Below are 25,535 nucleotides of genomic sequence, written 5' to 3'. Positions count from 1 at the left end.
TAACTAAATATTGCCTTCAGCTTTGAAAGTGAGATAATTATAAAACAATGCGAAATACTACAAGTTGGTTGAACTTATTCTACAGACAGCATCTAACAAAGTTATCAGAATTATGATTTCTGGGGTTATAAGCTAACTTTAAAAAAGTAGGTAAGCTAACTCTTTAACGTAGGTTCTAACTTACTGTTTCAGTAGATATTCTATGCTTATTGTACAAATCACTTCTTTCTCAAATTACAGAAAACACTGAGGAAGTGGAAAGTTTTAGGATGTAACTACATTTAAAAGGAAAGTTACTTCTAAAATCAGTCTTAATCACTACCATCAACCTCCAAATGTGTAAATGTCCTTTAGGGACCAGCTTTCTTAATTTTTACACGTCTCTTTCTTCAAGGTACTTGGCAAAGTTACTTTAGTCAATTAGTCAGATATTGAGCACCAAATAATGCAAAGAACAAGTGACAGCCAAACATCTGGTGAAAACTGCCTATTTGTATTTTGCTTCCAGGAAACTGCATGGGTACCTAATTTCATCATCGATCTTTCAGGCTGTGAAACTAGATTAGAGAAGCATCTGCCAGTTACTCTCCCTCACTAAAAGCGTCGTCCAAAGAGGCTCTGTGTTCTTTTGTAATGTTTCAAAGATTCAGATCACATCACATGCATAATGCTAATTTCTAAAGCCACTCTGACTTCATAGTGCAGAGAGGACTACTAAAAATGGCAATGATACAGAATTATTCCCTTTTGGGTGACAGTATGAGCTGGAATTATCCAGTAAATCTTAAGACACTAGAGAATCAGAAGCATATATGCTGCTTAACACCATTCTTTCTCTCCCTTTGGAAGCCTTTAACACAATGGATCAATTACTGAAAGAAAAATGAAAAGTCTGAGGAACAGCTTCAATTAACAGCTCTCCCTTTCCTTTTCCCACGTAACAGTTTGCTTTATGTAGGAGATCCAGAAGTGACCTCTATAGTTTCAAAACATTCTAATGATACCCATCTGTACAGTGTGAAATCCTACACCATTATGAGATTATGTAGGAGAGATTATGTCTATTCTGCAGAAAGCACTTGGACTCAGACATGCAGTTTGACATTATAGTAGAATTTTGTCGAAAACCATGTGTTGTTCTGCTTAATGCCACCTTACATTCAATAAACTCAATAAAATCCTACCACAGAATCAGAGCCAAACATAAAGAACATTTCTTACCCTCTGGAGCAGCTTGTCTCTATAGTGTTCAACCTGTTCCTGAAAACTCTGGCCTGGTTTCTTGGGTCTTTTCCCAGACTCTAACTCATCCTGAAACTTCATCACCTTAAGCTGTGAAAATAATACTGACCATTAGGTTATTGGGCTTATTGTTATCCAGTTAGGCAGGTGACTGAAAATGAAATTCCCATGATTTGTATTCTTCATTCTTCCTATACAAGTTTGTGCACAAAAAGATACTAACTTTATTTAAACTGGATCAAATCAACAAAACCACATACACGTCTGCAGGCACCTGCAGTTGTTTACAGACATGTTAAAAACTAAAAATAAAGGGACCTTTTTCTGTTATTCTGTTACATTCTGTTCACATCATTAGAACAATGCACTCTCATATTTCTTACATCATCTGTTTTTTTTTCCGTTCAAAATTAAATAATTTACTGCAGGTTTCTTAATGTATCATTTCAACTTTTTTTGTCTACTCCAAGTTTTCCTTTAGAAACTGTTTTTTTTTCCATTGAACCCTAAATGTTAAAATCAGAAAACTGATACACTTAGGACATTAAAACAAATGCATCTCCTCTTTAGGGCTGCTTGCGCTGAGTGGCTGATTTGAAAGAAGTTAGTTTTTACTAACATAATACCCTATCATGCACTAGCAAGCTTAGCAACAAAATTCAGTTAAATGCAACACTGAATTTACTGTGATGATATTGCCAACTGAGTCAAAAAGTTAAGTAAGTGTCAGAATTTTTCCATGTTGATTTTTTTCCGCCTAAATGGACTAAAACCTTTCCCCAAGTTGATTCACATCATAAAACTTCTCTCACCTGTCTTAGCATTCGTCAATTTTTAATTCTTATTGACGTCGCCTTTTATAGACAATACTTCAATTTTTCTTTTTTTTTTTTTGTGATCAGAAGAATTTTGGGGGGGCTGAGGGGAGGGGAGCAGCTTGGTAATAAGTCATGTCAACCATCTTCCAAATGTTTATGCTCTGACACTCCTGTATTTCCTGTCTCAATATCAACCGCACAGTCATATATGCAAGAGTAGATTTTTCCAGTGCTTGAGGTCTGGTTTCATTTTTAGTTAACAGACAAAATATTTTTGTCTTTAGAAATATTTAACTCTTCCACACCAAACACACACACACACACACACAAAGGAAAACACTTTGTCAACTGTGTCCATTTTGATTATCTGAAGGGATTCTTATTCTTCAGGTTCTCAATTCCATAATATGCTTATAATTCCTCCAATTAAAGTCAGCAGCCAATGCAAAGCTGACACCATCATTTGTCATTTTTTCTCTGCTCCCTGAAATGCAGAAATACCTCTTGGATCCATATATTCAGAGCCACCCTGTACAACCTGTTCTGCTACAAAATCAAGTTTGCTTCCTCTACCATCATAAGGAAGGAAAAATAAGAAAAGCCTATATAACCACTGACTCAACATCTCCCCAAACTCCAACTATGTTAACATCGTATGGTTACCCAAGGCAACTGTGATCTTTTACAGAACAATCATCAATGGAACTCTGCCTCACATAGTTCCTGTATCTCCCTTTAAACCTATGTAAGCTGACTCTTTAGTACAAGCCCTGGAAAAGAGAGAAGTGGTACAAAATGCTGAGAGGGCATTAACAGCTCATGTCCACCCTCCCTCACCACGCCAACCAAAGAGTTCCTCCTCACCCCTGCCATCATTAGAGTCCTTGGCTTAGCCTTCCAATAGCCAGATCAATTTACTAATCCAGTAGAAGCCCACCCCTCACCTTCAATTGCTCCCACACACACACACTGCCCACATTAGTGAGATGTACTAGCTCAGGGTAAGAATGAGCAAGTGCCAGAGCTCACAGGGAGGATCAGGATAGTCCCTTTCAGCAGAGGCAAGTAATCAGCTTTTGCTATTTCATCACCACTATAACTGTTCTAAAAGAAAAACGATTACTTGGGTCCCAAAGTCCACAAAAGAATTCTCTAAATAATTCTACCGCTCAGAATTACTATATAAACATGTAACTTAGTTACTTCCCTTCAGCATTTCACTATTCATAGCATATTAGTCATAATGAACATTATTCTTATTGATCTTTTCATATAGTATATGATGTTTATATTCCTATCATAGAGATCCAGATACACCCCCAGGAGAAAGAGATCTCGAAAACTTAAGACTTAAATACGTTTAAACATCTAGTTGATGAAGCACTGATTTTGTAAGCATTCCGATTTTGTAAACCTGCATTTAAAACAAACTAATATACTCTCACTGAATTGTTTATTCTTTAACTGTTTTTGCCAAACAAAACCCATTAAGATTGTTCATCCTCAGAAGAGGATACACTGACTTTAACTAGAGTCTGTAATATGCATGGCAATATGGAAGAGGAAATTTCTCAAAACCCTGTGCCAAAACTTCGTAATACTAATTTCTCAGGTACAGCAGTCTCCCACAGCAGAAAGACTAAAGGTTTTCAGAGACTGCAATGCAGAAGTGTCAAACATCACTGAGGTTCCTGTGAGCAATCTCTACTAAGTGCCCCAATGCAGGGATTGTATTCAAAATAAAGTTCAAAATTAAGAGCTCCACAACACAAGTTTTGTCTTTTGGTTCTCACCTTGAAACTTCCCCCTCTATCCTCAAACTCATCTGGGAGGGATTAAAAGATTCAGCCTTTCCTAGAATTTAAGGCCTGAATTACAGACTAACCAGTTCACTAGCAAGTTACAGGAAAGGTTAACACCTTGCTACCATGGTTCAGGGAAACCACAGAGCAATGCAAACCCAAGCCCTGCCTGTAACATTTTGCCTGCTGACACACACAGGTGTGCTGTGGGTAGCCTCCTTTGCTTAAAATAAATCTGTTTTCAAAACCTGTTATCGCTTTTCTCATCTTCTGCTGATACTGAGTCCATATACAGTTGTCTCTGGTGCAGGGGGAAAGACTTTTCATAAGAGGTTATTCCACAATTATACAGCCTCCTAACTTCAGCAGCCAATTCCAAACACAACTTATTTGAGGTAAATTAGCTGCATATTACACACTAGGATTAACTAGGAAGTCAATCACCAGATGTTTGATAAAACACAGGAATTTCTGCTTGGTATGTAATTGCACCTAAATCTAGACTGATTACAGATAGGATACACATCCAAGACAGCTGGTTGGAACCAGGTGATCTTTAAGGTCCCTTCCAACCCAAACCATTATTTTACGACTACTCTGCATACTAAGCACAATAAAAGAAATAATGGAAACTCTGTGGAACTTTGGGTTCTTGACAAAGGTATACAGGGCCCTGAAATTCACAACAGGCCTTGCATACGATCTGCTCTTCTGGACTACACTTTATCTATTCTTATTTTGCGCTTTAGTCATTCTCTGTTGAAGACTGAATGCTACACCAAAAGAACTCTGATCTACCTTGTCTGGTACAGCAATCTGTACCAAGAAAGCAAGGAGAGTAGCCTCCTTTCCTTGGTGACATACAGGAAAAACCTCCTGGGCTTTTGGTAGAAAAATAAATTGCACCTCAGATACCATGAAACACTGAGGGGTGGGGTGGGGGAGAGCAGGGGAAGGGCAGGTACACAGCTGTGGGGAATCTCTGTGCACTGGGCAGGGGGATACTGACAGAGCACAGACACAGGACAGTACAGCAGAACCCAAGCCTGCACCTCCTGGAGTTCAGTGGTATGCAACAGAAAGACTGAACATGAAGACTGCAGATCATTATTCTACCTCTGATTAAGCAATGAAATGCTACTTTGAGGTCTCAGGTAGCTAACACAAAGGTGAGCCAAGACAGTTACTGAAGAGGACAAACCTTCTCCACTCTGTGCTTTTTGGGTAGGATTATAAAAGCTTGCACAGCAACATGGAGACAGAAGTAAAGTACCTTAGAGAAAGGTCCAAGGAGGGCAATGCTGCTTCATTTTGCCTGTAAAAACCATTCTGAAATTTGAGTTATAATGTAAAAGCAAAGTGCCAATCTTCCCACACTTAAAAAGAAAAAAAAAAAAAACAAAACAACAACCAAAAAATCACACCAAACAGTAAAGAAATCACTGTCCTTCTATGTTACAAAGAAAATTCTTTGCTCTGGGCTAAGGTCTGGAAAGAGTTAATGCTCCAGGTACACAGGGGTATGGGGAAGGCAAACAAAGGGTTAACAACTTGCCTTCTCTGATGGCACCAGTCTGATGGCTGCGCCCAAAGTTTATTTCTTACTGCACTTTTCCCTCCCAGCTGACAAACTGAATTTACTAACTGTGCCGAGAGAAAAAAATTGTACTCATGAATTTAAAATAATGCATTAAAAATGATGTGTCAGCTTCCCTGCAAGTCACTCTCTAAAGTGCCAGAGAATCAGACTGTGCCCTTTTTTTGCCAAAGACTTCATGTGACATTTTTAACAGTTTATGTTAAAAATCGGGGTTGATTTTTTCCTCCCCTCAAATTTAATAATGGATGTGATCTTTGGCAGGGATTGGGTACATGCTAAAAAGAAACTTTGAGTGTGAATGCTTTTTGAGTACTTTCCTGTCAATGACAGACTTAAGGAGAGACTTTAAGTACTTCTACCTAGTGTCTGAAATGTTCTGAAAAAAAAAGAAAAAAATTACAATCCTTTTCTGGATATTCCAGAATTCTTAGACTGAGGTGGTAATTCACCTACCACAAAGAATAAAGATGGCAATATGCACTTGAAAACATCACGTATTTATCACCTCAAACTGTTAGAGACATTTGCATTGATGAATGAACTTGCAATACTTATGCGATTTAAAACTGGCAATGGTTAAAGTAAATGACTTCCTAATCTGCCTCCACAACTGCTAGGTTAACTTCTGTAAAACAGATACTGAGTCTGAAAGGAACCCTTTCCATAACCAGTACAATCAGTACTACAACAAAATGAAAAGTAGGCACACTTGTACTTTCATTAGTTTAACAACATGTATTTCCTACAAAACTACTGCCACCACAAGTCAAGACACAAATACCATTTAGATTTTCTCAAATTCAGAATCTGCTCATTTCAAATGGCTATGCATCATGAACTTTCAAACTGCTATGCAAAGCAAGAGGTTTCTAAGTGCTGAGTTATAGTCCTTTAATTTTAATAATCTGAATTATTAAACAGAAGCATATCTGGGAGAAACAACAGTCATGACATTTTAAAATATGACTTGTACATCTTAAAAGATTACCATGGGGCTTTGCTAACATCTGATTTTAGCTAACTAGTGCATTACAACATAAAGAGGTAGGCAGCCACAATTCCATATTCAAAATATTACCCAAATTATAACCTGTCACTTAGAGATGCTACAACTGCAACAAGTAGTTTAGCAGCTTCTTAGTATCAATTTAATGCACTGAACAGAAGGCACAGGAATTTCAGTGTTCAGTGTATCACGGGTTTTAATACTGAATAGAAGCTGGAAAGCTGTATGCAATTTTAAACCTTTTAATTTTAACTGCAGTATATTTAAATTTAAATTCAATTTTGCATGGCACTGTATGACAGAAAGGCTTCACTGTGAGACAAAGCTTGTGCTAAATCCAAGTTCTAGTTACCTTCTCAGTCAGCCACAAACTCAGAAGCCAGTATTTATACTTAAGAATCTGCACTCATCAACTTTAACAGCTATACTAAGGCCTATGCTTGGAGAAAGGATAACAGAACGAGAGAGTTGTATAAACTGCATGTAGGTCTTTGATTAAAATACCCCATTTCCAGAGCCACGTGGTTTAGTTACATCTAATTCTTTGTTTGATGGCTGATACAGTGAAAAGAGCAACTTCTAAGTGCAATAAAATACAGACACTTCAAGGCAAGAGCCAGAGTGAACAAGAAGGACATAGGACTAAGGCCACATCCAAAAGTCAGTCCGATGCGCCAAGAGGAAGAAAGTGTAGAGCAACCCATGCAATCACAGGCTAGCAGTGGTACTGAAAAAGGACACTGAAGAAGAGTAATTCTCAACATGCAATAACCTCTGACCCAATTCTTCATTTATTCTGCATTATTTTAAAAGCCAAAACAAGCAAGGCTGGTGAACCAACATATCTTTGTAAAAATACACTGGACTACCAAAAAACAAACAAAACAAACCAAAACACTATATAAAAATAGGATTCTAATGATTTCACTAAAAATAACTCCCTACTATACGCAGAGAACTGGGGAGAAGTGAGAACTGGAAAGGTACCGAAGGGTGGCATAAAACAGCACATACTGACCTCTATCTCTCGGAGTTTGGCACGCTTTTCTTCACTCATTTCTGAATATTTAACTGATGACTTGGATTCGGGCATTTCTTCTTTAATAGGATTAGAATACATGTGTTGCTCTTCTGACTTCGAACTCTGAGTGTCATCTTCATCTTCACTTTCTTCTTCTTGACTTTACAGAAAACATAAAATTAACTGATGCAGATATACATAAGAACGATCTGCTACAAAATTTACCATCTCTCCTAGTTATCATCTAGGATTAGTTACTAGGTTTGAAGTCTGTTAAGTAAGATTACGTTGTGTAAAATTCTACAGCGACAAAAGTTTCTGTGAGACAGATATCTTGGTATTCTCAGCTGAACTGTTATGGTTTTGGAAGACTATTCATAGAATTATCCCCAGAAAATTTAAACATTTTATATAAACATATTGCAGAACAAATAATTTAAACTTTTTATATAAACATATTGCAGAACAATTCTTGAAATTTAGTCACCAAATCTACATCTACCTCAGCTACAAAACAAGTCCACTACCTCAACAAAAATCTCTTTCAGCACTGTAATTTTGCTTTTCAGATACATTGTTTTATAAAGGAACAATATTTACTACACTTGCACTTTTTGGAGACAAACCTGACATGGCAGATACTCAAAATTATATTCCCAGACTGGCCACTAGAGTGGTGCAGGACTGCATGCAATGCAGTAATATATTTAAAGCATTAACTAATAGATGCTCTCAACTGCCCAAAGTAAAAGATTGCTCAAAAACAACAGATGGCGTGGAATCTATTAGCACCCAAAGAAACATCTACGCTGGAACATGATTCACTGTGTTTACCTCAAAAGCAAAAGGCAGAGGTTTAGACATATTCATACACACCTGACATCAAGATTTCCAAAATGCAAAATACTACTGCCTTTGTTCTTACTATTTGACATTACCAAATCAGCATCAATTTAACGATTATGGTTGACAACTCTACCAAAAGGTATACTTTTTTTATGACAGTGAAAAATTATGCAGGCTGCAAGCAAGCTGCACTAAAATCCTGCCTTTTCTCCATTTCCTTACTTTCAAATTTTATTTTTGGTCTGCTCTTACAACACATACATTGCATATACATGCATATATATGCATATGGTACACAGAATATATATATCTCATTGGAAGTTCCAAAGATGGTCAACCTTAAAAGCAGAAAGTAAGTATGTTTTCAAGAGAATGAAAGAGTACTTACTTCTGAATTTCCTCCTCCTCAGATTCTTCATGTTGGTCAAAAAGCTCCCATTTAGAAGTAGTAACAGCTAGAAGAGACCATAAGATCATTTTAACAACAAAAAAAGCTATCACAAACTCAAAATTAGTTTTTTAGTTATACTGTAGATATAATAAAAGTTAAGATGTAATAAAATTTACCAGCACCTGACACTTAATTCAGACTTTCTATTTCATAGAAATACTCAAATCTCCACACTATCACAATATTTACTATTTGCAGAGCTACTTATTTATACCGTGTGTCATGTTTCAGTAAATCCTTCAAAAGCAGCCATTTGTCAGTTTCTAAAAATCTCACCTCCCAAACAAATACATAGAAACACAACCAACCACACACCCAGATATTTATTATTTTTTTCCCCAATATTTAGTGAACTGGAAATTATTTCTAAAGGTCGGTAGGTTATTGAAGTAGAGTAACAAAACCAGAATACACAATTTTCTTCACCAAAGTTATAACAAAAGAACAAGTTACAATTGAAAATCCTACTGTATTCCTACAGAAATCACATTAACAGTTTTAAACAGATCAGTTGAAAATATTCATGAAACAAAGAAGTGACATTAAGCTTTCAGTTTACTTCAGGAGGCGTTTAATACACACTTTGAAAACTAACCTTGAGCTTCCAGTTCTGATTCATCCACTGCTTCCCACTTTGAAGGGGCAACTTTAAATATAGGCTCATTCTTTTTTGAGTCTTCAGCTGAATCCACTGTTAGAGAAAAAGACACAGAAAAATAATTCCCAATACTCTTCAAAAGTACAAACAGAAAAATCCTAATATAACTATCAGATTTAAACACTAAAGCATATTAAGCTGCTTTATTATTCGCAAAAAAAAAAAGAAATTAGTATTTGGAACCAGATACCCACAACATCAGAAGACACCCACTGTGTCTCTGAAGCAATCACAGACTAAAAGCAGTTTTTAAACTAATTCTTCCTAGAACAAATTGAAATTAATCCAAGTCAACATTTTACAAAGCTACATGCCATGTTAATTCTTGGCTGAACTTCTAAAAACTACTTGGGGAAAACAGATCATTAAAAATTGAAGGTTCAAATTGAAAGCAGTATTGAAACGTTTCATACAAGGAACTCCATCAAGATCGTCATCCAGCGACTTAATTGGGACTCCATCCAGATCATCAATAGGAGCAGCATCAATAGGAATTCCATCCACATCCTCTAGTGGAGCACCATCAAGCTCTTCCTCAATGGGAGCACCATCAAGATCATCTGGTACTTCCTGAAAGAATAATTAATTATTTCAATAACAAATCTACACTCCTTTTCTTTACTTCTGCAATCACTGATTCATTTCTTCTTAAAGGAACAGTTTTGAAAATACCTAAACACAAAACCCCTCAACTTTAACAACTTCTGTTACCCAGTATAGTTGCTTATTGTAGAAGATACACATGACAATATCCTCCTATAAAAAATTTTAAGTAAGAACTCGGAATTTTTCCACAACGTACGGGAAGCTCTGCAATACCTATATTTAAAAGAAAAGATACTAAGCTCAAGTTTAGCTTGAAATGAGCCAATTACAGTCAGATAAATTATACTTGGTCCATACAAAAGATTCCCTGAGAACTAGCAATCTGAACAACTAACAGAAATCGACTATTTAGCAAGAACACAAATCTAAGGAACAGATGTAAATGCTATGTACACCTACATGTTAGGTACGCATGTTCACTCTGCTCTACTATAAGAGAAATAAGCCACCTTTCCAATTATACTGTAGGTCAGCCTCCAACTGCTCCAAAAGGCATATTTCCAGAGTTACAAGATTAACGTAACCTAAACATACCCAAATTTATGTCTTTATTTTCTTGAATAATACATATACATAACTGGAAGATCAGTACACACTGACTCAGTGCTAATGGCATCCCAGAACTTTTAAGCATAGAACTTAAAAATGTTGAATAGTAATTTATATATATCACTATATAGTAACTAAAACTCCTTACACATCTTATTTAAAATAACTTCTATCGAAAAAAATAATACTGTAGCATAACACAAAAGTTAGGAACTTACTGCTCTAATACAGTAGAGCAAAGATCAAAGTAGAATATCACCAGTGCAAATGACCTACAACAACCTTCCTCTCAAACTAAGAAAGCTCAAATGGTTCCATCACATCTAAGTGTGACACTCACACAAAAAGAATGTGGATGATTCAGGTAGCCAGATTCCTGGCACTTGTCTTTGCTCTGAAATGGTTTCACAATATACCACCACCACAGCACCTCATCTACAAGCAACAAATGTATAAACAGATCAAATAGTATTTGTATTTAACAGTAAGGATTCACAGGAAAAAAAGGTCTGTTCACCTTAACAGAGACATCAAAATAGTCCTTGTCAGCCCTATTTCATACTTACACATTTTCCTCAGGAGCTGCTAGCATCATTGCCAAGGTCACTTACCTCTGTTTCTTTATCTTCCATGATATTTACAAGCCCCAAGAATATATTCTGTAGTTTGATCAGAAATGGTTCTGGATAGATTGCCCAGTCTTCCCATGCTCGGAAGCATGTCATTACCCGTTGCTAGAAACAACAGGGAAAAAACATGCTAATAAATTTGTATTAGGAAATTTTAAGTGATTGGAAATACACCACAGAGAACTAACACTGTAGACAGCTACTCCTAAGTAGCTCCATACCAGAGTATATTACAATGATACCATGCTGATATGAATGAAATTATGTTCCTACTTTCATGGGTTTTGTTTTTGTCAAGCTTCAACTCAAGCTTGACACATTAAATGTAACTACAGGTATTAAAAATAATAAAAAATATTCTACTGCCTGTCTTTACTACGTAATTTAATAAATAGTTTTAAAACAGCATGTAACTACAATTGATTCTCAATCTGAAGCAACTGGGAGAAGGTAGGACAGCCAGGATAAAACCCTTAAACAGAAAATCTACACTGTCAGCTTTGTATTTAAAGATTCTGATTTAAATAGAAAAAAAAAAAAAGCCATAAAAAACCCCACCAAAAAAAAACCTCACCAACAACAAAAAAAACCCACCCAAAACAAACAAACAAAAAAAAAACAAACTGTAGAAGCCTCTTTAAACCAGGAGAAGGGAAAGCTAGGTCGAGCATGAGAGTGGTGAGAAGCAGAGCACTCAATCTCAAAAATCACTGTCAACTACCCATGATCAGACTGCTTATTAAACCTCAAAAAAGAAAGCCTAGCACAAAAAAAAAGCTTTAAAAATAACTTTATGCTGTCAAATCCACCAGTTTCTTCCCACAGGTAGCACCCAAGTTTATTTCTGAAACCAAAATACAGGCGGTCCAAAAACAATCAGAAGGCTAGAAGGCCTTGTTTGCAACTCAAGTACTAGACAGATATCCTCTCAACTCCACCAATACACATCTACAGGTACACTTCAGTTGTTAGATACTAATTTTCTTCCTTAATTTCAAGGCTATCTTTAAAAGAAAGAAAATTTGACTTTTTTTTTTTTTTAAGCTGACTGAGGAAGCCTGAGGTCTAAATCATCTATCATAGTATGCTATCTCTTGTGCAGGAACACCTATTTATTTGACTTCTATGTCACGTAAATAACAATGAAATACATACCTTGAAATTTTCAGACTGTAAATGGCCTTGTATTGTACGGTAAGTAGCATTGAGATCAGAGAATATCTGACATAATTTTGTTTCAAAACTAGAATTAAACATATACATTTCTTTAGTTAAACTTTGTAATATATGGTTTTTGGACATACATACTTAATGAAAATGCCTGGGACAGGACTCAAAAGTATAAAGTTCTGATCCCTATATTAGCCATGTACTGAACTATAAAGCAAATGATTACTGTATATTAAATCATCTTGGACAACAACAGAATTGTGAAGGGAGATCTTCACATCTGCTGCAGTCCCTTTATACCACCTGGAAAGATTAGAGGAGGATAAAAGGAATTTTACAGCCTTATATAAAATGAAAGAGTTGTCTCAAAATTCACCTCGTATTTTAAAAAAAATTCTTTGTTATATTTCTATACTAATTTACTCAATGAGGTCCTCAATGAAAGCACAGTGAATAGCATCTGCCTAGCTTCCCTTGAGCTCCTCTCAATGTGCAGAAAAGAACCCTGGCACAGCAAGACACACTGACACAAGAAACATAATTTCAATCACTTGTTTTATAACACGCTAAACACTTTCCATACCATAATGTTAGAGAAACTCCAGGAAGTAGACGTAATTAAATATCTAAATATTACAAAGGCACTCTCCATTGGACATGGTTCTTAAAATTCTTCTCAGCGCCTTAGAAACAAAGTACATAACTCCCTCACAAATTCTTCAAAGCTCACGAAGATTTAAAAAAACCCACCTTTCAATTAAAATAAAATAATAAAAAAAGAAAAAGAAAATCTGTTTCTAAAATCGACTTATTCACATGGATTATTTCCTATACCATACCTTGGATATTATCTACAGGCTCTCTTTCTGTAAAGGGGCACATGAGTTATTCTCACCTCTGTGAAGTTCCATGTTAAGTTGTCCCTTGACAGGGCCCTTGAAAGGGCATGTAACACTTCTTTTTGCATTATAAAACAATCGTATGCATTAAGATACTACATCTTATACAATTTCATGCAGAGAGTTGTAAGTATCAGTGTTGTAACAGTAACCTCACAGAAAAGTGTTAATTTCTCTACAGTCACATTTACCCACTGATATACAAAACTGAACACAAGGATTTTTTGGTTTTCTTTAATCAATCACCTAAAATATTATACTTACAATTTTCTATAGTAGGAAGCATTGGCAACTTTAGCTGAAGAGTTGTATAACACATCAGACACTAGATACAATCTTGCGATCTACAACAAAGAATGTTCAAGTCAAGAGAACTCCACAGTTTAAATGATCCTGAAAATACATGCATATTTCCAGAAAAAAAATACAGGATAATTTAAACTATCTAGAAATACCAAATTAAAATTAAGTGTAACACAGCCATATTGTTAATAAACATGCTAAGAGGGAACCTTATGCTACACTGTACTAACCACTGTAACCTATTGCACAGTATTACAAAGGACAGATCATGGCATTACATTTTTTATTTCCTTATTTAAACAAACTATTTTCAACTTCACAGAAAGACAGAATTTAAATTAAAAGCAAACTCAGAATGAACATAATCATTGAATTATAGCATAGTTAGGGTTGGAAAGGACCTTAAGATCATCAAGTTCCAACCCCCCCTGTCATGGGCAGAGACACTTCACACTAAACCATGTCAGCCAAGGCTCTGACCAACCTGGCCTTGGCCACCACCCAGGATGAAACATTCACAACTTCCCTGGACAACCTATTCCAGTGCCTCACCACCCTAACAGGAAAGAACTTCTTCCTTACATCCAACCTAAACTTCCCCTGTTTAAGTTTTAACCCATTACACCTTGTCCTATCACTACAGTCCCTAATGAAGAGTCCATCCCCGGCATCCCTATAAGCCCCCTTCAGATACTGGAAGGCTGCTATGAGGTCTCCACGCAGCCTTCTCTTCTCCAGGCTGAACAGCCCCAACTTTCTCAGCCTGTCTTCATAAGGGAGATGCTCCAGTCCCCTCATCATCATCGTGGCCCTCCTCTGGACTTGTTCCAACAGTTCCATGTCCTTTTTATGTTGAGAACACCAGAACTGCACACAATGCTCTAGGTGAGGTCTCACAAGAGCAGAGCAGAGGGGCAGGATCACCTCCTTCAACCTGCTGGTCACGCTCCTTTTGATGCAGCCCAGGATACAGTTGGTTTTCTGGGCTGCGAGCGCACACTGAAGCTGGCTCATGTTCATTTTCTCATCAACCAACACCCCCAAGTCCTTCTCCGCAGGGCTGCTCTGAATCTCTTCTCTACCCAGCCTGTAGCTGTGCTCCGACCCAGGTGTAGGACCCTGCACTTATCATGGTTAAACTTCGTAAGGTTGGCATCTGCCCACCTCACAAGCATGTCAAGGTCCCTCTGGATGGCATTCCTTCCCTCCAGCGTATCTAACCAAGCCACACAGCTTGGTGTCATCGGCAAACTTGCTGAGGCCGCACTAAATACCACTGTCCATGTCAACGACAAAGATGTTAAACAAGACCGGTCCCAACACTGATCCCTGAGGGACACCACTTGTTACAGGTCTCCAGCTGGACACTGAGCCATTGACCACAACTCTTTGTGTGCAGCCATCCAGCCACTTCTTTATCCACCAAGTGGTCCATTCATCAAATTGATGTCTCCAATTTAGACAAGAATGTCATGTGGGACCGTGTCAAACGCTTTGCACAAGTCCAGGTAGATGACATCCACTGCTCTACCACTGTCCATCAGTTCTGTAGCCCCATCATAGAAGGCCACCAAATTGGTCAGGCAGGATTTCCCCTAAGTGAAGCCATGCTGACTGTCACCAAGCACCTTGTTGTTTTTCACGTGCCTTAGTATGCCTTCCAGAAGAAATAGCTCCAAGATTTTGCGAGGCACAAAGGTGAGACTGACTGGTCTGTAGTTCCCTGAGTCTTCCATTTTCCCCTTCTTGAAAGGCTGTATTTCCCTTTTTCCAGTCACAGCGAACTTGACCTGACTGTGATGATTTTTCAAATATGATGGACATAGAATACATAATAAAATGCCACAGGAGAAGAAGTATACTCATATTGAAGCCCTCATTTTAAAACAAAAATCTTAATGCTATCTGAAACTTGTGAAACAATGCTTGTAAATAATATGCATGTGCTGTTACGTGAGCTCTTCCCCCAAAATGTAAGATTATAGAAAATCTCCACACCTTCTTTGGAAGAGGAGTCTTCAGAATAGATAATGATTCTGTTATGCAGTCTACAATTTCCTCAGCAGCTTCTGCATTATTTAGACAGAATACCATTGCATCCCCAATATCGTTCTTCCGAGGCGTTAATCCACGCAGAATTTCCTCTAGTTTGTCTCTTTGTCTGAAATACCAGAAATTTTAATACTTTCATTATAAAATTAACAATACTTTGGGGAATTTCCGTTTAATTATGCTTTTGATTTTTCCATCTTTAGGACAAAAGCAATTTTAAATATCTTTATATTCTGTTGTCGGAATATTTTTAGTGACTCATGAACATATTCATCCACGTTACATAAACAAAGTGCAAAAAATTCCAACTCAAGTCTCAACTATATACAGAAGTCAAGGAAAAACAACAGAAATACCTAACACAGCACGTCAGTATCTCTAATAATGTAATTATCTTTGGGGATTTAGTTTAAGCTTAAATCAAAACAGACAAATCTAAAGCATGCAAGTAATTTCTGCTATAGAATAAAAGCATTAGATGCAGCAAGCTGGTAGGAAGCAATTATTTCAGGTTCTTCCTAACCTCCACATATAGACAACACTCTCAAAACTGTACCTTTCTGAGCCCTTCAAAAAGAAGATATAAGAAATAAATTATGTACTAAAACCTCTAGAACTATGACTGGTATCATAACTATGATGAAAAGAATAAAACAAAAAGTCCACATGCTAAGATCACAGTTGGAACAGTAACAGCAAAATTAGGAAACTCAGGTATGAATTTCCACTACTATAGCCATCCCCACCACAATTCATAAAGAACTCAGATGATGTCTCTCTTCCTGCTTATTACCAACTGCTCCCTGATGAACACCATCGGTAAGTTTAAGCTTATAATAACCTTTCAGCTCACAAGAACACAGCAATGTTGAGCTGCTATATACCCCACCAATACACACGAAGAGGAAATGGCAGGAAAAACCATCTTCCCAAGCACCTTCAAATAAAGGGTTAATAAAAATTCATAGAATCATAGCATAGTTAGGGTTCAAAAGCACCTTAAGATCATCTAGTTCCAACCCCCGTCACTGTTCAATGATGACAAATCTAACCAAATCCAGAATGTATCTAGCAACAAGCATCATAAAAAAAGACTAACTGAAAACCACTGAGGTTAAGAGAGTTTCTAATTAACACTATGGCAAGCATGGTAACATTTAAGGGATGACGTATTATAACTACAAAATCACAACAGGAAAAAACCCAAGCAGATTAGCATTGCTCCATAAATTGCCCAAACCAGCCATATAAATTGATGGAATTCCATACTCTTCCTTAAGTGCACCCTTCTTGTTTGGTTCTTCTACAAACGCTTCAGTTTCTTGCTCTTCTGACATCCCATGCAAGTATGGATTCAATGGTGGTGGCCTCCAAAATGATCCGTTCTTGAACATACGGAAATCTTCTGTCCTCCACTTTGTTGGAGCATCTCCCTAAAAGAAAACAAAAGTATTTTAATTTTGGTTTTCTTCATTTGATTATGCTTAAAGTCATGAACGGTCACTAAAATTTTACTTGCCTGAAGAATTGAATAAAGCTTCCATCTGTAATATACATGGGCTGGAGTCTGGTTTTCAAATAAAAACCTAGACCAAAGAGCAAAGAAAAGATACAAAACATATCACACATTATTTAACTGAGGCAAATCCAAAGGAAACAATAAAATAAAATAAAATATAAAAAAAAAAAAACAAAGAAAAAAAAAAGCCAAACTCTGTTCAGAATCCCATCCCAGCTGCTGAGCGAACTCAAGATAGCTAAAATCACGTACACCTACTGCACAGCTGTGCAGAACAAGTGCTCCTGCACATACACATGCAAGCTGCAAAGCAGAGTGCAGAATTCAACAAAGGCAAAGCATTTGTCAGAAGTTAAAAGGAGAACAAACAGGGTTAAAAAGAATGCCCATGGAAACGGACAGTAAAGCAGAAGAATCATCACTAGGAAAAGTCACTATGGGAGCAACTGCAACCTCAGCACAAGTGGTGCAGGAACTTGTAGTTGCACAGATTCCTCAGAATGAACTTAAGTTTTCCACCACTAAACTGCCTGAACTGTCAGAACATGGACAAGACTTGGAGGGTGAAAGGGGCCACGGGTAGCCCATTTTTAATGGCCAGGATATTTTCTCAATTTGTATACAAAAACCATAATCAAACACATTTTAATCTTACTACTAATAAACTATTTTTAAAAGGTCATTTAGTTGTTCCCCAGAAAAGCTTTTGAGTAACTGCATTTCACAAGGAATTTAGAAATTAATCCTTTTTTATTCCATTACCAACAATACCTGGAAATTCTGACAATTTCATTTTGTCACCCAGTATTTCATCATATTTGCACTAACATCAAAAGAAGAACAACTCCCAGCTCTTGCTAAAGTTAGAAATTAGGCTCCAGGAAGACTGCACTTAACATTGAGTTACTGTGACTCTTCTGGGGAAGACTTTTGCCTTCTTTTTTTTTAAGGAATGCTGCTACTTATGAAGTGCACTCTTCAAAAACACATTAGCGTTTGTACAATTTGAAAATCTGCAATCTGCACATAATGATAGACACAGTAAAACCAACTCTTATTAGCATTTCAGAAATGCAAAATATTAGCAACAATGAAAACAGTGCTATGTCAAACTGAGGCAATGTAATAAGCACCTGAACATTGGATTGTTGATTTCTCGGTTCATGATCATGGCTTCAAACATAGGCCCTTCCCGTACCACAAACTCTATCATTCGATGTATCAAAGCGAGCAAATTCCTACAACAACAACACAGTTAAAGAAAAATTGACTCAGACCTAACACTATATAAAACTACACTCCACCTAAGATACTACAACTGTGCAGGAGATTATTTTGCTGTATTGTTAAGAGAACTGTACAGAAGATCGGTAACATGTAACATATAGCCTTCCATCGTAGACACAGGCATTCTAAAATATAAACATGCCTACAACTGCTTGAGTAAGAATTTAAGAGGAAACCTCTCTCCTGAATTTCCACAGCTTACCCTACAACCATCTGCTTAATAGTCCTTATACATAAAAATGGGCAACTGAACACCAAAGTACAATTAACTATCCAAAACCTAAGCCCTGATCTAAACTGTCTAGAACTAAGACCAAAGTGTTAGCCAAAGTTCTACAGAGGAACAAGTGGCTGAATATTATGCTTAAAGACACATAGTTTTAAATATTCAAGAGAAACTGCATTTAGCTTTCAAATGGTCAAGTATGAAAAGCAAAATAACCTCCTTGATGCCAAACCGGGCAATGATCTTATTAAATTTAGATAATCTCTTCTTGGTTAAGACTCAACTATTGACATAGAATGAAACTGTCCATCATTTCATGTCATACCAACCAATGTCTCCTCCCTGACACACTCAAGTGAAGCAAGTCACAATTAAAAAAAAAAATTTAATAAAAATCTGAATTTGTTTAATTCAGCACTACATCCTGAGACAGGCAAGAAGCGGATGTGAAGTGCACATTTTTCAAGCCACATCTGCAATGCAGAGTCACTTATAAATGCTAACAGGAGACAGTCATATAAGTTTAGTGAAGAACAGTGATCAGCAGTTTTCAGCCTTTTGAATTTTTTTGGAAACAGGATCCTGAATTTTCATATACAGATTTCCTACTTATATCAAAAGCTCCACAGCATGTGTCCCTTGAATGTGATGCAAACAAATAAAAATATACAGATTTTTATATTTTTAAACTTATTTTCTTAGATTCAACAAATGGATAGTTTCTTCACATTATCTCATTAGACTTTCTTTTACAGCTTTTTTAATTACTAAAATGCAAAAACTGTTACATTAAAAGCTGCAGAATTTTCTATTACTTCTTAGTAACAAGGTGATTATTTTCTACCACAAGTATTCAAAGTTACAGATAAAATGCACTAGATCAAAGAAAAAAATAATCAACTTAAAAACATAGTAATAAAAACCAGTCCCTGCCATCTGCCAACTTAGCAGATGTGCTGTTTTATACCAGCTAGCATGTATCAACATTTGCCTCAAATATTACACAAAAAAAACAAACTGCTATCACTTCAATTTTCCTGTATTTCTTTTTTATAATCCCAGAAACACCGTGAAGAGGACATGGTCTCAATAATTCTGTAGCCATTTTATTTAAAGCAGCATTCTGAATGCAATAGCATCTGAAATAGCAAGGCGGTACTTGTTACATGAATTGTATTTGAAAACATCAGTAAGAAAACAATTACCAACTAGATTTCAAGCCTCTGAGCTATCACACCATTCACCTATTTTAAGGCAAGTTCAATGTGATCACTTCTGGCTTCCCGCAGAACCATGCCATTGATTTTCATCTAACTTTTCTTTCATCGAGCACCATAAAGTTGCATAAGAGTCACTTATGCCTGAACAAGAACATCTGCTTTAGAAAGACTTCAGATGTATGAAAAAAGATTCAGTACATCCCGTATCTGAAAGAGGTTGTTACATGCATTTTGGTATATAAGACGTGACTACTTGAAAGTGAATTTCTCAAAAAAAATATTTGATAGTGTATACTCAAGTTTTTTCTGTTTAGCAAATACAAAGAAGTAAGAGATGTTAAAACCAGTATTAATTAATATAATTAAATACAGTGCCCCAGTGAAGCCAGCTGACATTTCTGCATGATGCAATGCGCTGCGTAATAGTCTTAGCAGCTGTCATTATCATCTTTGAAAGTCATCAGGAAAAAAATTTTCAAATACAATTCAATTAACATGAGCTTTTCTTATACGAGCTTTCAAAATGCTACAGTAAATAAGATGGAAGGATTTTCCTCTGAAAGCTACTTACTCTGTAAGCACTGTAAACTTTTACAAGTACTATTCAGTATTTTTCTCCAATCAAGACTCCTCCTGGTTGTCCTAATTACTCATGTCTTTACGCAACAAAAATTGCACTGACTTAAAATTTAATCAAGAAATACTAGTGTATTTGAGCATCGATTGACATGTATGCTAACGTAACTACCTTCACAAACCTTTCCCCCCCCACACACACGCGAAAAAAAAAAGAAAAAAGGGACTTTGTGACAATTAAAACAGTGTAGTAAAAAAAGATGATAGTTTTAAGTACATTATTTTAAAATGTCATTTAGCTTAAAGTTGGCCAACAAAAAAAACTTTTTCAGTTATAATAAAACCACATTTATTGGAGCCGATCGTACCAATGTCTGGTCAAAAACTGTATACTTTCCCAATCCATCCCATGATGTTTTCCTGGTCCCCCGCTGCCGCAGACAGTTCAGCTGGTGTTGCTCACCAAGGCCAATGTCAAAGAGAATTTGGTAATCTTTTGTGCTTATTTACTTTTAAAACAGTGTTGTGTTCCTATGTTTGGGAAAAGGTTTTAGCTTAACTGAGCAAGAGTATACCTACGCTAGTGAGAAGGCAGGAGCACTGATGGGGGCCAAACTGTAAAAATACCCTTGAAATATAGCACTAACCTTTTCAGCATCCATGATTATTAACTGTTGCACATTAAAAAAAAAAAAAGCAGACATTAAAAAATAAAATAAAAGATTAAAAAATATAAAAAAAAAAAAAAGAAAAAAGGGGTAAAAAAATCCCATACCACCACATTGGAGACAGCTGCCTCTTAGCTACAAAGTACTCAGAGACTGATGTCAGGACTTAGCATCTCTAAGACAAGCTATTTCAACCTAGTGTTCACTCACAAAATTACCCTGCAACTATTTCTAGTGCTTAAATTAAATGCAAAAAGGTAATTACCTAAACCTCTCTTCACAAGAAAAAAAAAAAATTAGTTAAGATAATAAGACTGTAAAACACACACATTTCTCACAAGTGTCATGAAGCAACCATTGCTCAGTCAAGCCATTACCTTTTCCTCAACATCACCATTTTTCTTTAAAATTCCGAAGGGGAAATTTTCTATATTTAGATCAGTAATAATAAAGAAAAACATGTACCTTTCTGTTGGGATAACCACTTTGACTATGGCTTGCGACAGAGTCTGTATATGAAGTCACATCAGATAATAAACATAGAATATGTGAGTATTGTTAACAAGTAACAAGCAAAAATATACATATGCAATGAAAATACTACACATCTATCACAAGTTTTGCAGGCAATCACTGCTGTGAAGTTATAACTAAGCAATTACACAAAATGCAAATGGTTCTCAGTGAACCATAAAGGTTCACTAATTGCAAAGTATCAGAACATTCCTGTCAGAATGTACATTGATGCACTGAATAGGTACTATGCTGATAAAATTAAGAAGTTTATGAAAAGTTTATGAAAAGATTCTAAAGTATTTGAATTGAATCACGTTGATATTACTTTATTCCCAAGTCTTACAAAAAACAGCCCTAACATTTAAGTGTCATTCAAAGAATCAACAAATTCTGACAAATGTAAATCAAGTTGGTTTGTGATTACAAGATACTTACCCTTTTATCAGCTAATAGTCCAGGAAAAAAGTTTGAAAACTGACTCCGTAAGTAGCATAAAATACTTACTCAATGTCCAGATTAATTACCTTCTACATAAAACATATCAACTCCACTAAAACAGTGTAAATATAATGCTACCCAAATTAAAATGTAGTATTTTCTCTAAATAAAACAATTTAGATCCTGCAATTTGGCAGCCAACAAAAGGGGGGGACGTAGGAGAAAAAAATCCAGTGAGCCTGGAGGGGGAAAATGATAGCCAAATTTAAAGCAGCACTAAAATAAATCAAGACCAAACATACTGTTCCCTAACAAAGACATGAAATAGAACTTCAGAAATTAAGTAGGTTCCCTTGGGCTACAGCAGGGAGCCATTGAGCTTGTACACTAAGTGCCGCCAAAGTCAGCCTGAACAATGCAAATCTATGAAGCCACTGAAATACTGTCACGAGTGTAGTATTTATCATTGAGATATGGCCCAGGGTACTGTAAGTTACCTTCTCAAAATCTTCCTTGTTTTTTGGAGGCGGTAACATTGGAGCATTAGGATTCTTCAATCTTTCCCTAGGCTGGGCATTAAAAGGCAGTCCTGATGGAGGAGGTGGGAGGGTATGCTCCATCATAGAAGGTGGGATGTATATTGGATGTGGCGGTATAGGTACAGCTTTGCCCCAACCTAACTTCATTTCAAATGACATAATCATCTTGCCTGAAAAAGTGAAAGTAAATAAAACAAAAACACCATTATGCTATGAATTGGTTCCGCATTGCTCAAGACTTCTCCATGTGAGCACAGCATTTAGGTTTGCCTGACATGGTTTACTTTTTCCTTAACTGCCTACTAGAGTATCACATCTATCAGGCTACATCATGTAAATGAAAGCCTATTGCATGTAATGTTTAATTAATCCTCCCCCAAAGCACATTTTCAGGAAACTACAGTACAAATTATTTGACCTGTTGGGGAAAAAAGAATTTTAAAAATTTGATATTCAGCACATGAGAATGAGTATTTCTTTTAATCATACTATTTCTGCACTTCAATTCACCAAAATGTTTTGCTCATAATAACAAACTTGAAATTATGCTATCAAAACCAAATGTAAGAACTCCTACATAGTGTAAGCCTTACTAAAGGTCCTAGTAAAGGACCACTTTGACTAAATTGTGCAAGGGCAACCTTTTAGTTTTTATTCTTTTTGTCTTGGATGCTGATTTTTCTTTTATTTCCAGGCTCTTCCTGAACTGTAAGGACACAGCTTTCTTCATTTCTTATATGCAAAATTACACATCCAGTGTAATAGTTACCTCTTCAGTATTAGGAATTTAGCCATTGCTCTAAAGAACAGAACATATTTGTCACCAATTATTTATCATAGTCTGTACCCTAGTTAAATTTATTAAAAAAAAAAAAAAAACTTGGGAAATGACTACAACAGACTGCTTCTTAAAATAGCCTGTTTAGAGCAGAGATTATCAAACATTACCTCCTGCTCACATCTTCAAAACAGTTGGAAACGTTACATCTTTATCCACAACAAAAGCTACCAGTATACTCAGCCCTTGTGTATGCTGTAGTTTGACAACATTTAGCTGCCAGTACAACAGTGTGAACTAAAATCACTGCCAGTGCGATACCTATTCAAGTTACAGCATGCCTACTATTAGCCTGATAAAACAACCTGAAGACATAGTTACTCCTCAGTATTCCTACAAAAATAATTAGAATTCCAAAATGATAAATCTGTTTACCATTTAAATTCTTTAATGCTCTTTCAGCATCTCTTCTGTTCATAAAGGCAACAAAGCCACAATTTCTTTCTCTTGCTCTCTCTTCATCAGTTCTTGGCCACATAATTTTAACACTCGCTAATGGTCCAAAGCGTCCAAATTCTTGACATAACATCTCTTCATTCATCTACATGAAAAAAAGGTAAAAATTATCACCTTGCTACTGCATTTCTAAGATTCTCATCCATATTACTGTCCAAATGTAGAGATTTTAATTTTCTGAGTTTCCTGGAAAACAACACTTTACTGATACCTTCCCAGTGTGATCTACTGCAAAAATAATAATTTTTAGAACGGCATTTTAAACTGAGCGCACTCAAATTTTTGAGATCTGATCCACCTTGCATGAAGATACCCTTGGAAAAATAATTTTAACTGAGTATTTTTCCATCTAGTAATCAACAGTCTAAACCTTAACTTTTGCATCATCATGTGCAGAGCACTTATTCAAATGAACACTGCCCCTACGGTCACCAACTGTACCTAGTATATAGGTTTAAACATATGCAAATGGTTTAAAGTAAAAAAGGGGAAAACTGCCAATGGAAAAAAACTTATCTGGAACCAAACACGCCAACAGTGCATTCCTTGACTCTGAACTTACCTGGGGATTAATATTTCCAAGATACAAATTTGTTGTGCTTGGATCTCCAACATCATGTGACCCTGGAGCATAATCATCCAGTACTACAATGACAGAGGAAAAACAAAAAAGAAAAAAAAGTCGTAATTTTTGCTACGCATTTAAGTGGCAACATTAGATTGAATGAGAAAAGAATCTCTATTACCACCAGATGATCTGTTTCTTCTTGAAGGAGCGTCCACTGAATAAAGAGAAGAAACACACATGTATCATTTAGTCTACAAATCATGTAGCCCAAACAAACATTAAAAAACAAAAAAAAAGTATCTACTCACTTGAACGACGCTGGCCATCTGAATCTGACTGGGGTGGTTCAAAACGACTCAATCTACCTTTTGTTTTATGTCTTTCATCACGTTCCTCTTGTATTCTACAAACATTTAATGCAAGTAACAACTTAATATTGTTTTGAGGGGTTTGTTCTATAATTTTAAAATTTATTTTACAGTTATGAGAATTTTTAATATTAATCAATAGGTTTCTTGAAGATTTCAAATTGCCACTATTTTTTAAATTCTGCTTAATCAACTGAAATATATCTACCAGAATTATTCCAGGTGCATGCTTCCTCATTCATACTGTCAAGGTGTTTTAATCTCAAACAAGATTTACTTGGTTTGAGAAGCAGTTTACAAAACCAGAAATAAGAACTGTGCTCTGAAAGTGACCCAAATTCAACATCCAGCTGCCAGAGATCCACTGACCATTTAGATGACATTTTAAAATGCACACAACTCCTTAGCATCTATTTCACCTTCTATCTTTCCTAAGCCTGTAGGCCGTCTCGTAGGGTGATGGACAGCCCCACATGACTACTTGCACAACATATAGGATCTCATCTCATTTTATGCCTCTGAGGATAGTACTCACACAAAATAACTACTTGGCCATTTATGGATTCATAACGCAGTACCTATTGTTTACTAATGCGCACAAGTTATTTTGGTTTACATCTCTGACATCAGGGACAATGTATGGCACATTACACTCAATAGATGT

At 36.3% G+C, this 25,535-nt stretch overlaps 1 protein-coding gene across 6 annotated transcripts in view; it reads right to left on the bottom strand.

The window, feature by feature from the left end:
• Positions 1-25,535, bottom strand: part of U2SURP (U2 snRNP associated SURP domain containing) — a 45,905-nt gene that overhangs the window by 4,056 nt on the left and 16,314 nt on the right. For 2 of the 6 annotated variants that reach the window (XM_061365276.1, XM_061365278.1), the window contains 18 exons: positions 24,812-24,906; positions 24,682-24,717; positions 24,498-24,580; positions 23,855-24,020; positions 22,600-22,811; positions 21,614-21,657; positions 18,305-18,409; positions 17,168-17,238; positions 16,922-17,081; positions 15,599-15,761; positions 13,562-13,641; positions 12,384-12,471; positions 11,211-11,333; positions 9,858-10,014; positions 9,382-9,477; positions 8,724-8,790; positions 7,487-7,649; positions 1,222-1,332 (listed from right to left, as the gene is read on the bottom strand). In XM_061365276.1, coding sequence (XP_061221260.1) covers positions 1,222-1,332; positions 7,487-7,649; positions 8,724-8,790; positions 9,382-9,477; positions 9,858-10,014; positions 11,211-11,333; positions 12,384-12,471; positions 13,562-13,641; positions 15,599-15,761; positions 16,922-17,081; positions 17,168-17,238; positions 18,305-18,409; positions 21,614-21,657; positions 22,600-22,811; positions 23,855-24,020; positions 24,498-24,580; positions 24,682-24,717; positions 24,812-24,906 — 2,020 coding nt within the window. Of the gene's footprint in view, positions 1-1,221; positions 1,333-7,486; positions 7,650-8,723; positions 8,791-9,381; positions 9,478-9,857; positions 10,015-11,210; positions 11,334-12,383; positions 12,472-13,561; positions 13,642-15,598; positions 15,762-16,921; positions 17,082-17,167; positions 17,239-18,304; positions 18,410-21,613; positions 21,658-22,599; positions 22,812-23,854; positions 24,021-24,497; positions 24,581-24,681; positions 24,718-24,811; positions 24,907-25,535 lie in introns of those variants that run through there. The other 4 variants (XM_061365279.1, XM_061365277.1, XM_061365280.1 and 1 more) reach the window with 3 other exon arrangements.

The sequence above is a fragment of the Neopsephotus bourkii genome, unplaced genomic scaffold, assembly GCF_033783945.1.
Source record: "Neopsephotus bourkii isolate Nb327-2 ecotype Australia unplaced genomic scaffold, CSIRO-AGI_Nbou_v1 NB_1279, whole genome shotgun sequence".
NCBI lineage: Eukaryota > Metazoa > Chordata > Aves > Psittaciformes > Psittacidae > Neopsephotus > Neopsephotus bourkii.
The sequence above is the reverse complement of the archived record's forward strand: the minus strand, read 5'-3'. Positions and strand labels throughout refer to the sequence as shown.